Source organism: Mustela nigripes, chromosome 16 (genome assembly GCF_022355385.1).
Source record: "Mustela nigripes isolate SB6536 chromosome 16, MUSNIG.SB6536, whole genome shotgun sequence".
NCBI classification, from domain to species: domain Eukaryota; kingdom Metazoa; phylum Chordata; class Mammalia; order Carnivora; family Mustelidae; genus Mustela; species Mustela nigripes.
Window position 1 is genome coordinate 22,116,899 of NC_081572.1, and position 15,627 is coordinate 22,132,525.

At 39.1% G+C, this 15,627-nt stretch overlaps 1 protein-coding gene across 3 annotated transcripts in view; it reads left to right on the plus strand.

Annotated features, from left to right (window-relative positions):
• FBXL20 (F-box and leucine rich repeat protein 20) overlaps positions 1 to 15,627 on the plus strand; it is a 100,436-nt gene that overhangs the window by 77,524 nt on the left and 7,285 nt on the right. For all 3 annotated transcript variants that reach the window (XM_059379750.1, XM_059379751.1, XM_059379752.1), the window contains 8 exons: positions 1,819 to 1,914; positions 3,793 to 3,919; positions 5,255 to 5,329; positions 8,363 to 8,493; positions 10,486 to 10,546; positions 11,989 to 12,033; positions 12,886 to 12,942; positions 14,274 to 14,486. In XM_059379750.1, coding sequence (XP_059235733.1) covers positions 1,819 to 1,914; positions 3,793 to 3,919; positions 5,255 to 5,329; positions 8,363 to 8,493; positions 10,486 to 10,546; positions 11,989 to 12,033; positions 12,886 to 12,942; positions 14,274 to 14,486 — 805 coding nt within the window. The remainder of the gene's footprint in view (positions 1 to 1,818; positions 1,915 to 3,792; positions 3,920 to 5,254; positions 5,330 to 8,362; positions 8,494 to 10,485; positions 10,547 to 11,988; positions 12,034 to 12,885; positions 12,943 to 14,273; positions 14,487 to 15,627) is intronic.

The following is a 15,627-nucleotide window of genomic DNA, read 5'->3' on the forward strand; positions in this document are numbered from 1 at the left end:
ATAAAATCTTTAAAAATAAATAAATACTGGAACAAAAAGCAGAGGGAAATAGATGAAGTAGAAATAGTGAAATACTAATAAATGTCAAAGCTCAGTGATGATACAGGTATATTTTTTATTTCTCACTCTTGTGTATATTTGCAATTTTCCATCATAAGTTTAAAAAATTAAATGAGAACTTGACCGTTGCGGAGAAAGAGCCTTTATGGGTGTCTGGGTGGCTCCGGGGGTTTAAGTGTCTGCCCTCAGCTCAGGTCGTGATTTCAGGGTCCTGGAACTGAGCTGCCCCTTGCCCCCTGCTCAGCAGAGAGTCTGCTTCTCCCTCTTCCTCTTCATCTGCCCCCAACTTAATCTCTCTCTCTCTCTCTGAAATAAATAAAAATCTTTATAAAAAGAGCCTTTAAGAGACACATGGGTAGCTCAGTTTGTTAAGTGGCTGCCTGCAACTCAGGTCATGATCCCAGGGTCCTGGGATCGAGTCCCGAATAGGGCTCCTTTCTCAGTGGGGAGCCTGCTTCCTCTCTGCCTCTGCCTGTTTGTGTTCTCTCTCTCTCTTTGACAAATAAATAAATAAATCTTTTTTAAAAAAGAGACTTTAAGAAATTCATAAAGCGGTACCTGGCTGGTCAGTTGGTGGAGCATATGACTCTTGATTTCGGAATCATGAGTTTAAGCCCCACATTGGGGGTAGAGATTACTTTTTTTTTTTGTAAGTTAATTTTATTTATTCAGGGTGCCTGGGTGGCTCAGTGGGTTAAAGCCTCTGCCTTTGGCTTGGATCTTGATCCCAGGATCCTGGGATCAAGCCCCACATCAGGCTCTCTGCTCCACAGGGAGCCTGCTTCCTCCCCTCTCTCTGCCTGCCTCTCTGCCTACTTGTGATCTCTGTCTGTCAAGTAAATAAACAAAATCTTTTTTTAAAAAAGATTTTATTTATTCATTTGACAGAGAGATACACAGTGAGAGAGGGAACACAAGCAGGCGAAGTGGGAGAGGGAGAAGCAGGCTTCCTGCTGAGCCACCCAGATTACAACTGAGTGCCCCAAGATTACTATTTTTTTAAAAAAAGAGGGGCACCTGGCAGGCTTTGTTGGTTAATTGGTCACCTCTTGATTTCAGCTCAGGTCATGATCTCAGGGTCCTGGGTAGATCCCCATGTTGGGCTCTACGCTTGCCGAGTCTGCTTAATGATTCTCTCTCTCCCTCTCCTTGTGCCCCTCTCCTTACTCACACTTGCTCACTTGCTCTCTCAAAAATAAATTTAAATAAATCTTTTTTTTTTTTTTAAGTCCTAAGGACAGGTAGGTAGTGATATTACATAAACTAACTTATTCAAGCCCGATATCAGTCTATCTTCAATATACTTTGCAAAAATCCAACCATTTCATTACTGCCATGCAAAAGATTATCTTGAGTAGAGATTTAAATGAAAGAGCAGAGACAGTTTTCAGTCTTCATTTTGCACCACTTGCTAGCAAGTTCTAAGCTAGCTTTCTGGTATTTCTGTATTTGCAAAATGCATAGAGGTCTCCTGTGAGCACATAGGTAGTTTGCTGTAAAACATTTCCAAACGAGAACGAAGCATCATCATCCCCTCATGCTAATTCTCATACACAGCACAGCCTTTCTTCTTTGTGAATGGCACCTGCCTCTTCCTCAGCGTGAAAGGTCCCAGGATTTGTAACTGCTTTTATTTGGGGTATGGAAATTTTACCGTTCTTATGTATACACCTGGGTTTAATGAGAATCGTATATGATTTACTAAAGATGTGTCCCTGTTTGTTTATTCATTATTTTCTCCTTTTTCCATTTTTTCAGTACATGTACTAGCCTTAGCAAGTTCTGTTCCAAACTCAGGCACCTTGACTTGGCTTCCTGTACATCAATCACAAACATGTCTCTTAAAGCTCTGAGGTAAATATCTTATAACAAGAGTATCCAATAACCAGAACAAATACTGAGTTTTTTAAAAATTTCAAATAACTGAAATAAAGTTAGAATCGAAGGAAACTGTGTTCTATGGGTATGTATTATAGTTCAGAATAGATCACTTGCCCAAATTACAGGACACATTCAGGTGAAATGCCTAGGGATAACTAGGATTTCTGAACAGACTGGTATAGCGTATACGCGAATGATTAGATTTCTCTCAAGCTTGGTTGCCCCCACTCCTGAAACCACCACATACCGTAGCTTAGTGATTAAAGCATCGCTTCAGAGTCAGGTGATTGATTAGCCAGGTACCTTGAACAAATATAACCCTTGTGAGCTTTTCCTTGTCATCTCATAGTTCTGTTCTTAGGATTAAACAGTATTCATCACTGTTTGATAATATTAGGCCAAACCATACAAAGTTGGCAGTATTTAACAGCTTTTATGGTATAAAGACAGCTTCATTGGTTCAACCTAATGTGTATAGAGTGCTTAGGAGAGTTTCTGGCATAGAGTGAGCACTCAGTACGTTTTGTTGTAATATTAACCTGTTTTTTTAAAAATACATCACAGAAAGTATACCTTAAAAGGAGGGTGAAATGTTCATTCTCTTTGTATCTTTACTTTTTTATCAGTCTTTTACAGGTAATTATGGTCCCATTATTGGTTGTGTTCATAAATAGTAAAAATTAAGCTATTAAAAGAAGAAATGTAGATTTAGTTGAGTATAAGTAATCTAAAAATGGCTTCTAGACCTTCCTTACGAATACTGAGTACATATGTATCTAAGGCCATTTGCCAGGTGAGATAATAAACAGTATAAGATAACAGCATTTATGGTTTATAAAATATTTTCACATAAATGATTTCATTTATTTGAAAACCATCTGAGGCAGATAGGACAGACACTTAAAGATAAGAAAATCCAAAACATTTTTGAATGTGATTCAACCTCACTAAACAAGGTATTGTTGTTGCTGCCCTTTAGCGACATAGTACGGTGTGGTAAGTGCTATTACAGAAGTGAGTGCTTCCATTTGGGAAGAGCATAGGCTATGGCTGATCTTGAATTAAGAGAAGTTCAATCAGGTTTCCTAAAGTGACTTGTCTGAAGTCATACCATTAATGTTGAAGAATGGACTTGAACCAAGATCCCCTGCCTTCATTTTATAAAACAATTAGAGCAATATTTTCCAAAGAATATCATAGAGCTTGGGATTTTTGAATAGTTCAAATGTGAAATCAAAGATAAAATGGATATTTGATAGAAGGTGGAGATCAAACACAGTATAGCCTAATTTTAGCCTATGGAGACTGTACTGAGGAGACTTCACAGATAAGGAAAATGTATAGATCCTTTGTAATTTTTTAAATAAGAATTTAAACCTCTTCATTATTACTTTGATAAGTAAAAGAATTATTTGATAAAGAATCTGAATCTAAACCCTTCACTAATTACTCTGTTAACTTGAACAGGTCACTTAGTTTCCATTTCCTTTCCAGAGACCTTTTAAACATGAGATAAGTGCAAAAAGAATATATTTGAAAAGCATAAACCTCCATAACAGTCTGATATACCTGAAAAACAGTACTGTGCTCTGTGCTTATTAGTTTAGCTGGATTTGAGATAGCTCTCCTCAGGATATAGTCCCACATGAACTCAACCAACATTGATAACTAGGCTTTGTTTTTGTTGTGAGATTGCCTGTATTCTAAATCTATGTTAAGTAAATGAGTGTATTCTTGTGGGAAAGCATGGGGCTGTAGCCATTCCCTGACTAAATAGCCAATAAAATGAGACTTTGATGCCTTTGGAATTGGATTTAGTCATATATTTGTTTCATTTTGTTTTGTCCTAAGTGAGGGATGTCCACTGTTGGAGCAATTAAACATTTCCTGGTGTGACCAAGTAACCAAGGATGGCATCCAAGCACTAGTGAGAGGCTGTGGGGGTCTCAAGGCCTTATTCTTAAAAGGCTGCACACAGGTAATACTCCTTGTAGTGCTTGTGAATTTTAGAAGAACCGTGAACTTTGTAGGCAGCCCAAAGATGTTGGCTGGAGGAATTTGTAGTTGTATATTAATAATCAAGGATACATGCTTACCAAAAATTAAAGTGTCTTCCTTAGAGTTAATATATATATATATATATATATATATATATATATATTTCATCTATATGTATATATATGAAAAGAATTAACATCTGATCAAAGATAAAATTTTTGAGGGGAGGCAAGATAGGGAGAGAAGATCACACTGAGCCTGCACCATAGGCAGGAAGCATCTTACACAATTTAATCTGAGAAGAAAACTTGCCATGTCGTCACTGCCTGAGACCTTGAACTGGAGAGGCAAGGAAGGCAGTCTTAGTTAGCAGTTTTCACTTAGTTAGTTAGTTAGGCAGCAGTTAACTGCCAGGTTAAATGTGCCAAGTATACAGAACCTACATTTTATAGTGTTGGTGTTTACTTCCTGCCAGTCACATTACAAATCCCAACATATTTTGCTATTAAAAATTTTACTATCTTTCTGTTTTACGGTGATTAAAAAGAAAAAAAGAATTGACATGGCAGTGTCTCGAAGGAAATAATCAGAAGTGAGTTTAGAAGTGATTGACAAAGTAGGGTTAGGCTCTTGTGACATTCTTTTATTAATGGTTACTGAAACCGTGCCTTGGCTTCTGTTAAAAGTGCCCTTATTCCTTCACTGTGATGGGAGGAGTTCCATTGTTTGAAACAGAGCTTTGGAAGTAAGACTGTCTTAAAACAACAGCTTGAGCTTCTGGTTATTTATGGAATCCTGAAAAATATTGATTGGAATGCACCATTATAATCAATTACTTGCCATCTGTTCTCAGCACTGTACGTGTGGCATTCATCTTCCAGCAGCAGATAAACCGGATTCCTTTCTCAGCTTCTGCTCCCAAAAGTTTGTTTTTTAAAAAAAACTTTTTATATAGGAAGTACAGAAGTGTGAAAATTATTTTAGCTTCATAATCCCTGAGCAGAATGCTGTGAGGCATACTTAACTTATCAAAAGAGAAATCCATAAACATTAGGCAGTGTTTATTTTATCTTTTCCTTGATTTGGTGATCATGTGAATTTGACGTGGTTGGAACTGATGAAAAATACTGATAATCATACTAATGACATGAATTATGCCTTTATTTGATCATGGGTCATTGTTTCTGGTTCATTGTTCCTTTGAAGCTTGCTTGGCTTTATTTAGCATGTGTTGACGAAATGTGTATACTCCTATATCTTTATCTCTTGAAACAGTGTCAGTAATCTTTTTTTTCTGTCTTTTTAATTTTTCTAGCTAGAAGATGAAGCTCTGAAGTACATAGGTGCACACTGTCCTGAACTGGTGACCTTGAACCTGCAGACTTGCTTAGTAAGCTGTCCCTCCCACAACTCTTTTGTATTAGTAGTTCATTGCAGTAATATTATTGTACAAGCTTCCATCATTAAGACCAGTGGTTTTTCCACCTCAGCCCTGGGAAACAGGACACACACAGATACGATTCTTGGCATGTTTAAGGACACTCACTCCTAAGGGTTTTGACGTAGACAATATAAAAGATAGCCCATGCAGATTTCCAAACAAGCTAACTAGAACTCCACCCCTTTTCTACCTTTAGAAGTGAATTATTCACAGACTTTAGTACTTAGAATATTTTTTGGTTAATTAATTGCAGTTATGCCAATGAAGATCTATCAGTCAGTCATAACTATTGAGAACCACTGATCTAAACAGATGACAAACAAAATGTACTCAAGTATTTCCAAGTAGTATTGTAATTCACATTTGGCTTTTTTAGACTGTCATCTCTTTTGTGTGTATCCCCAAACCCCTGCATTTTGCTCAATTTGCTGAAACTATTCAGGGTCCTAGAACATCAACAATATACTTTTATCTTTTCTCTCTTGCCTTGAAAATTACAAATATGTGTTTCCTTGGAGTGAAAGCCTCTCATGGCAATGAAAAAGACTTGATGAGGGTTTGCCTTGTTTTTGCTAAAACTTCTGCTCATCATTCCCTCCTGTTCTTGAAACTTGAGACCATAGTGGTTGCTGAAAGGTGACAGATATAGGGCCATGTTTTGTGCAATTGAAGCAGCCCCCCTTCCAGCCCTTAAGGGATGGTGCTGATAATGATCTGCTTAGGAGGCTCCTAAAGACTGAGTTAAATGAATGATACGCCTTTTAACTCTGATCACTGCTTCCTTTTAATTCTGATTGCCATAGTTGCTAACTGCCCAATTTCATTTATGAAACTGAAATATCTGGCCTGACAGGAAGAGCTTACGCAACTGCTGTAAGCATGAAATCATCATCTTACAGTGACAGGAAAAAACTGTTCTCCGGCATCTTTGGATCTTACATATGTGTATATACACACAGATACGCTCTGTATGTATTTGTGTGGATATATGTTACTTACACATATATACCATACCTACTGTTTGCTGTTTTAGTTTCATTTCCTTGGCCCTTCCAGCAGACAGAAACCCCAGCCGGTAAGCACAAAGAACCAGCTCTGTCATCTGTTTATTTTACACTTTCCCTTCACCCAGATCTTAGGGCATAAGTCATTCCTTCTGTAGGATGTGATGCAATGATTCTCATTCCTAAGACTTCACGTTTCTTTTTTTTTTTTTTTTTAAGATTTTATTTATTTATTTGACAGAGAGAAATCACAAGTAGATGGAGAGGCAGGCAGAGAGAGAGAGAGGGAAGCAGGCTCCCTGCTGAACAGAGAGCCCGATGCGGGACTCGATCCGAGGACCCTGAGATCATGACCTGAGCCGAAGGCAGCGGCTTAACCCACTGAGCCACCCAGGCGCCCCAGACTTCACGTTTCTGACCAAAACTGTTGACGTGACCAAAGTACATTCTCATTCCATTCTCTTTTTCTTGACTAAGTTGAAAACATTGAAGTTCAGTAAATTTTATTATTTTTAAACTTTGAAGAATTGTTATATGTGACTTTTCTCATCTTTCTTCCTCAGTAATCCCTTAAAGACTTGAAAACATTAAGAAGCAAAAGGCAGGGGCACCTGGGTGGCTCAGTAGGTTAAGCATTTGCCTTCCTCTCAGATCGTGATCCAGGGTCCTGGGATCAAGCCCCGCGTTGGACTCCATGCTCAGTGGGGAGCCTGCTTCTCCCTCTGCCTGCCACTCCCTCTGCTTGTGTCTCCTCTCTCGCTCTCTCTCTGTGTATCAAATAAATAAATAAAATCTTTAAAAAAAAAAAAAGGGAAGGAAAAGGCAGCACAATCCTACAATATACTTTCCTGATCTTATGTGACACAAATTCTCATTGACCTGGTACATATGCATGTTTATTGATTGCTGCTTCCCCCTTTACATTTCAGTTATCCTCATTTAGTTATAACTATACATCACACTTGCATGGCACCTTTTTAGTTACTTCCACATGTGTTGATCCTCATTAATTTATCCTCACAATACATCTTATATCTGCCTTTGCATCCACTTTTTTATCTGTATCTTGCTTTAGTTATACAATATTGAGAATATATTGATTTAAGCAGTAAATATTTAAAGCTCGATATTTTTTTTCTAATTTTCCTGGCAACCTAAGGACACTGATTGAACAGAGATGACAGGGAGCTTTATTACGAGGCTTACACAAAATCTGTGAATCTAGCAGGACAAATTGAATTGCTAATCACATCCAACATGTTAGGATGTTTATACATGGCATTTTTTTTTTAGCGTAACATTTTGATGTGTCCTTTTCAAATTTTAGAATAATTTAAAACATATAAAATTATGTTTGAGTTGGATACAGCTGTTTATCTCCATAAATTAAGTTTTTTTTACACTATTACAATTAAAATAAAGAACTAAATAGGGAAAAAAAAGAAAGAAAAAGATCTGTGGTTGATATGAAGTTGAAACTGTCATCCACAGGTTGTTTTATTTTTTCATTAACAATGTCAGTGTCAATTTTGAACTTGCAAATATGTTTATACTGCCATTCTTATCTGTTTTCTGGGTTTTAAAGTAATTTAATTGAATCTAACCCATGATGCACCTCATGCTGTTCGCAGTCCCATTACATTAAAAGAATCCCATTATAGCTTCTTCCGTTTACACCAGAAATGAGCACAGAGGTGCCTGGCTCAGTCATGTGATTCTGATCTCCATGTCGTGAGTTCAAACCCTATGTTGGGTATTGAGCCTACTTAAAGGAAAAAAAAAAGAAAGAAATGAGCACATTAAATCAAAAGGAACTGAAAAGGAGAAACAAAGTGTGTTAATTTTCTTTTAGGTTTGCTACCTGATTAATATTAAACTAGTTTATTTCTTTTTGGTGCTTATTTTCAGAGGTAACGTTTTTTCCTTTTTTTCTGCTGAGTTACTAATACCAATGGGGGGGTTTGCTTTTATTTTTTAGCAAATCACAGATGAAGGTCTCATTACTATATGCAGAGGGTGCCATAAGTTACAGTCCCTCTGTGCCTCCGGCTGCTCCAACATCACAGATGCCATCCTGAATGCTCTAGGTCAGAACTGCCCACGGCTTAGGTAAACATTTCTTGTTTAGCTCAAAAAATCGGGAAAGGAACAAAGGCCTTCTTCACACGAATTTATTGCTCGGAACTTTGAGATTTTTAAGGTAGACACTACAAGGTCACTACCCTTTTAGGTGCTAACCTGCTTGCTTTGTACCTCACTTGATTATATGTATAATTAGCTTAAACCAAGGGGTAATGTTCCCTGTTTCCTACTTCTTGCTATCCATACTAGGAAAAAAAAAAATTCACATTTTATTTCTACTTAGAAATGAAGTAAAGGCATTTTCTCTTATTAATACTTCATATAATTCCTTCTGGAAGAAAGTTTTTAAAGGCCTGCCCTGTGGTTATTTACCTTGTGGTAATGATGCCAGCTACTTAGCATTAAGTATTTAAAAAAAAAAAAAAATAGCCCTGCAGGAATACTTCCTTTGTGTTCATGGTCTTTTAGAGAAAGCCTGATTTCTCTGTGGTTCCTCCTCTTTGCCTAAAGAAGCATTGGCTGAATAATTTACTAAGAATGCAGTGTTAGCATGCACATGCTTTCAAACCCATATTGGTTCTGTAAAAGCACACAACATGCTGTTTTGTAATAAATAAGGATGATCCCCATATACCTTTTTTGTTCTTAAAACGACTTTATTGGACTTATATGCTAGATATGTTAACCCTTGTTTTAAGTGATTTGCAAATATTAATTCATTCAATCCCCATAATAGCATATAAGCACTGTTACTATCTCCATATTACAGATGAGAAAACTGAAGCACAGAGAGAGATCAGGTAACCTGTTCAAGGTCTCACAGCTAGTGAGTTCGGATGCAAGGGTTCAAACTCAGGCAGTCTGGTCCAGAACCCAGGAAACCACATATAATAATCACTATAAACCCATGTAAATTTATTAAAGCTTTTTGTTATTACCTGGCCAGAGGCCTAACCATAATTGTTAAAAGAAAAGTTGCCTAGATTATCAGAGTTCCTTGATATATCATAGACTTGGTCAAAAATAATACTATCAGAGGCCTGGGGCTAAGGAGGCAGCAAGAGTCCTCCCTAAAAATATTACGCCTGACCTTTTTCTCTTTTAAAGCAAGGAGTGTTCGGCTTCTTACTCCTTCACGGTTTATTTTATTGTTCGAACAGAAAGGCTCTCAAATATCAGAATCAAAAGTTAGGTTCAGTCAGATCCTGCTTTCCCTTTAGATGTTCATTTCTCATTGCTGGTTGATAATGATTTCTTCTATTATAGCTTTGTTTGTTTCAACTCATGTAGTAAGTAATTCGTAAGCAAACATGAAGATGTTATTTGGTACTATCATGCAGATGTCACCAGACTCTTCACAAAAAAGAGCTACTTTTGATTCCCAGGTCCTGTGGTTAGTATTTTGGTTGGTGTTCAGCAGTTCCTGAGTAGGAGACTGGCTGCCAGCTCAGCCCCGCTCTGTGCTGGGCCTCCCTGGGAGCCTATGGGAAGAGGCAGGACACTTAGGGTGTTTTTTTCATAAGTGTGGAATTTCATACATGGGACAGGCCTGTAATTAACCAGTCCCTCCATAGTATTTTTAAAAGCTATTTAAATTTGAGTGAACCTATATGTAAAATGGGGAAAGAGAATAATTTACTTAAGCAACAGATTAATTGAAGCAGAGTATTTATCTCCATTTCCTTTGTTTTCTAGGAGCAGGCTGCCCTCTGGGGGTAAGCAGTATGCCATCAAGAAGGCTTTTAAATGCATTTTGGCATTAACTACAAGCTTCTATTATATTCTTCTGATTGCGTCACCCTGAAATGTGGTATTTACAGGACCACTTTATGATGACTCCATGAAAATGAATGGCAAGATCTGTATACAGACTTGCTTAGCTGTTAATGTCACTCTATCATGCAGTGTTTAGGGACTAGGAGGTTGTTTTCTTAAATTCTTGCTGTTTTAGTAAACCCAGTTTTCAGAAAACAAGGGCTTGACTTTCACTTTGTTTTGTTTTGTTTTGTTTTTCAACAGAATATTAGAAGTGGCGAGGTGTTCTCAATTAACAGATGTAGGCTTTACCACTCTGGCCAGGGTAAGTTATTTTCTCCAGGTTCTTTACAAAATATATTTTTTTTTAATTTCACAAGAGTGAGCAACAAGGGAAACGTGGAATGGCAGCAAAGTGGAGGAGGGTGTGGAGTGTGAGGGCACTTCTCTGGCTAGTGTGCCTGAGCCTTCTCCTGCTGCAGCCACAGGCTGAAAGACCCCTCCCCTAGAAGATAGATAGGATAACTAACCGCTTGTTTGCTTTTCTGTGAACCGCTGGCTTTTAGGCGTAAATTAGGTTATTAATTGCTTATTAATTGCTCTTTTGCCCTTCTGTAACTGCTTGGCTTATAGAAATAATAGAAGACGCCATGATGGCACTCCTACCTTCCCCCTTCTTGTTCCTCCTCCCTGCCTCTCTCCTCCCGCGCGCGGGCCCTCAGAACCAATCAGCTTGTTCCCCCTTCCCGCCTCTCTCTTCCGGTCCTTAGAGCCAATCAGCAAACTCCACGTATGCCTTTTTCAAAAGTTCTAACTGTCAACCAATCAGTTGCGCCCCACCCAAAACTTGTTTGTACTTGTCTATAAAAACCCGAGGCCACCACAGCCGGGTGTGCTCAGCTAGCAGGAGCTGCTGACCACCCGCCGGCGCGCGCTGACCACCCGCAGGCGCCTGCGTAACAATAAAGAACCTCTTGCTGATTGCATCCAGTGGCAGTGTTGGATTCTTGGGTAAGGGGATCCGCGGGTCTTTCAAGGCCTAAAGAACGTGAACTGCTCTAGAAATACAGACATACAGATGTGTCTTGGAGACCATGATGTTCCTTCTTGAGACTTGATTTGCCACTTTTTCATTAGATGGTAAGCTAGGCAGGGCCTTCCTAATGCTTCGTGGAAAAGCTTTCTTGGTTATTTGGTGTGTGACTGGTGGGTGAGAGTAACATTGAAAGAAATATATAGACCTGATTTTAAATGGAGGTGGTTTAAGAGATTTTTTTTGTGTTCTCCAGAATAAATACTTGGAATAGTTTTATAAATCACTGTATAATGATAGTATTCAAAATTATACTGTCTTTAGCATATATGGACGCTGGGGAGGGACATTTGCTGATGGAAGACTAATGGGTAGGGGGCAGCACATGGCATAACTCAATGAAGACACACAGTTTACCTTCCATTCTTTCAAAGAGATAATTTTCATTAAATTATTTATGGTTGGAAGGATTCTGTATTAGCTTGGTATTATTGGGCAGAAAATTTATTCCCTTGGACTTAAAAGATAATAGATACGTAATTGAGAAATTTCCACTGTGATCAAGGCCTTTTAAAATGTGTGATTAATGAAGGCAGAAAGTGACATTAGAATGACACCAGCTCTGAAACTTAAGATTTTGTCCGTGTATTTAATACTGGTTCTTAGTGTTCTGGCTTTAAATTTTCCCATGTTTTAAGTCTTGGTGCTATAATGTTTGGTTTTGTATTCTGTAGAATTGCCATGAGCTTGAAAAAATGGACCTGGAAGAGTGTGTTCAGGTAAGAGTGTAGATTTCTACTCAGAAATACATTATCGTGGCAGCTGGGTGGCTCAGTGGGTTAAGCCTCTGCCTTCCCCTCAGGTCATGATCTCAGGATCCTGGAATCAAGCCCCACATCGGGCTCTCTGCTTAGTGGAAGGCCTGCTTCCCCCTTTCTGTCACTCTGCGTGCCTCTCTGCCTGCTTGTGATCTCTGTCAAATAAATAAAATCTTTTTTAAAAAGTTTAAAAATAATACATTATCATGGGGCACCTTGGTGGCTCAGTTGGTTAGGAGTCTCTTTGTTTCAGCTTGCAGACTCTGGGGTTCAAGCTCAATGGGGAGTCTGCCTGAGATTCTCTCCCTCACCTGCCCCCCTCTACCCATCTCTCCTTAAAATAAACAAATTCTTTAAAAAAAAGAGAGATGCAATATGATAGAGACTGGCAAAAAAAAAAAAAAAAACCACAAAAAACCTTACATAATACATACACATCGAAACATTCAGTTCCCTGTCCCAGTGTAGTATAGTGCCTGGTGGCAGTGCTGATTCTTCATTTATTGAGGTGTCCTCCAGGTGTCCAGGCAGAAGTACTCGTGCCATACATGGTAAGGAACTAGGAAAATACATGCCATCAGTAAGGTTGCCAGTGGAAAGAAAGTAGGTCCAAGCATTCAGGCCGTAAAGATGTTAAAGTGTTTCCTTAGACATACAGGGTTATAACAGTAGTAAATAATTAAAGCCCCATCACATGAACAGTATGGCACTGCCCCCACCTTTTTTTAGTTCAGTGAGACTATGGACCCCTTATAATATTAGCCCTGGAGATCCAGGAATTATACCTATAATAAACTTACGTGTTTCTTTCAGATAACTGATAGCACATTAATCCAACTTTCTATACACTGTCCTCGACTTCAAGTATTGGTAAGTTTGACTTTTTAAAGTTTTATGTGCTCATTGAATTTAATCAAAACCTACCTCATACTTTCTTCTTGGTGTCTGGCTACCATTTTGGGAAAACATATTTCTGAAAATTACCAATTTACAGAGTATCAAGGGATAATTTATCAGTACTTGGAGATTGAAAAGTGACAAGGAGGGTATGACTTCTCCCTCCCACGTGAATTACACTTCAGCCTGAATAATGTTTAAATTTCAGCGATCCAGGAGACAGGATAGCCCAAAATACAATTTGCTTCACCTTGAGACTAAATGGTCCTGTAAAACAGAATTAATCAAGGCTTTACTAGGGGTGTTCTCTGCTACTCTTTCCAGTAGCACTGTGGGAATACATTCTGCTTAACTATTTTGTGTCCAGGCTAAGTATTTTATGGTATGTTACTAATTAGAATTGGGACGGGGGGTTCAGAGTTTCACATGGGGGAACCAGGGATTCAAGGAAAATTGATAAAGTGAAGGAATTTGTGTGAAGAGATGACCACACCTGACAGGTATAGGAATCATCTTCGGTTAGTTAACTGTTTGGACATTCCCCTGTACTAGGTATTCAGTATTTAGTCCAAATTCCAGAAGGTTTGTTCAAGAAAAACTTGAGGGGCACCTGGATGCCTCAGTGGGTTAAGCCTCTGCCTCCGGGTCAGGTCATGATCTCAGGGTCCTGGGATCAAGCCCCACATTGGGCTCTCTGCTCAGCTGGGAACCCCCTCCCCCACCCCCCCTCTCCTGTCTCTGCCTACTTGTGATCTCTGTCAAATAAACCAGTTTTTTTTTTAAAGTATTTTTAAAAAGGAAAGAAGCTTGAGCCCCTCTTATCCCTATAGAAAAGTATAAATTTGTATGTGAGCTTGGATATCATGATTTGTTCATGAACTATTCCGTAGTCATTGCATGAATTCACAGTATATTTAAAATCACACACAGAAGGACTTCTGGGTGGCTTAGTAGGTTAAGCGTCCAGCTCTCGATTTTGGCTCAGGTCATGATCTCAGAGTTGTGAGATTGAGCCCCGCATCGGGCTTCATACTGAACATGGAGCCTGCTTCAGATTCTCTCTCCCTCTCCCTCTGCTCCCTCTCTGAAAAAGAATCACACACAGAAATGTCAGTCACTGATAGTCAAAAGCAGAACCCCAGCAACTCTAGTTTGCTTTCTTACTTCACCGCGTAGATCTGGTGACGGCTCCATAGACATCACAATCCAACTCAGAAGGTTTCCTTTCTGCCTGTATACAGGCCGGTGGCTAGAAAAATACCATGAAGTGTTCCAGTGTCCTTCCTTGCTCTATTTGGCTGCAGAGTCTGTCTCACTGTGAGCTGATCACAGACGATGGAATTCGTCACCTGGGGAATGGGGCCTGCGCCCATGACCAGCTGGAGGTGATTGAACTGGACAACTGCCCACTGATCACAGATGCTTCCCTGGAGCACTTGAAGAGTTGTCACAGCCTCGAGCGGATAGAACTCTATGACTGCCAGCAGATCACACGGGCTGGGATCAAGAGACTCAGGGTAAACACGGCCACACACTCTCCAGCTCTGGTGCTCTCGGCACTTTTCCTTCTTTCTTTTTTTCCCTCTTCCATTTCCTTTTTGTTTGTTTGTGTTTGTTTTTGTTATAGATGTAGATTTCTGTGACTTGGACATTTAGCAAAGAGAAAAAAAAATGGAGAGCAAACCTAAGGGTAGATAGTTTTTACCTGTTGTTCCAGATGGAAATTTAGTGGGAAAATACCCACTGAGAGGAAGAAAGTAGGTCTTCTCCCAGCAGAGTCTCTCCCGTAATGTCCAGGGCTTAATAACATGCCCAGAGTCAAAAACACATGCCAGATTCAGGAAAGAAAGAAATAACATAAAGAAAAATATTTAGTTAAATGGGATTTAAGAATTTAATTTGTATTTCCTTTCACATCAGACCCTTTTGCTGGGGTTCTTTTTTAAGACAACAAGCGGATCAAGTAGGGTTTTTTGTTTGTTTTTGGTGGGGTTTTGGGGTTTTTTTGTTTTTGTTTTTTAATGCTTTCTTTTAGCCCCATCCTCCATACTAAAGAGACCCATGCATCGTCAAATGCCTAGAAGACAGGTTGCCAGCAAGGAGGTTATAAAAGGATGAATGAATCTATATGTTAGGTTATTCAGATCAACAGACATTTATTGGAACATCTGTTTCACACCTGCTGTGGGAAAGGCACTGTGCTTTGTTAGGCCCTTACAACCAGTGTCTGAAAACATCCGTGTTGGCCATATGGCATCTGAGTACATCAAGAAGCACCAAACCTCATCTTTAGTTCCAGTTGGTCTTAGTTCTTCCTCTCCCTTCAGACCTAGAGGACTGAGAGCATAACTGCTGTGGAAGAGCCTTGCAGCCATATTCCTTCTACACCAAAAGAGGAGAGCCGCAGGCCAACGAGAGCCTCTCCTATAGATGGCCTCCTTACAGAATCTCTTCCAACTCTGAGTCCTCAAGACTTTTTATCTGTTCTCAAATCATCACTTAGCACTTTTCCATTTTAATTTAGCTATTTATGTCTAGACTGTTAAGTTCCCTAAGAGCAGGACCTTTGTGTTGACCATCTTTGTACTCCCTTATGTAACTAGCACAGTGCCTTGAGTGTGCCAGGAACTCAGAAACTATTTATGTAGTAAAAACAGT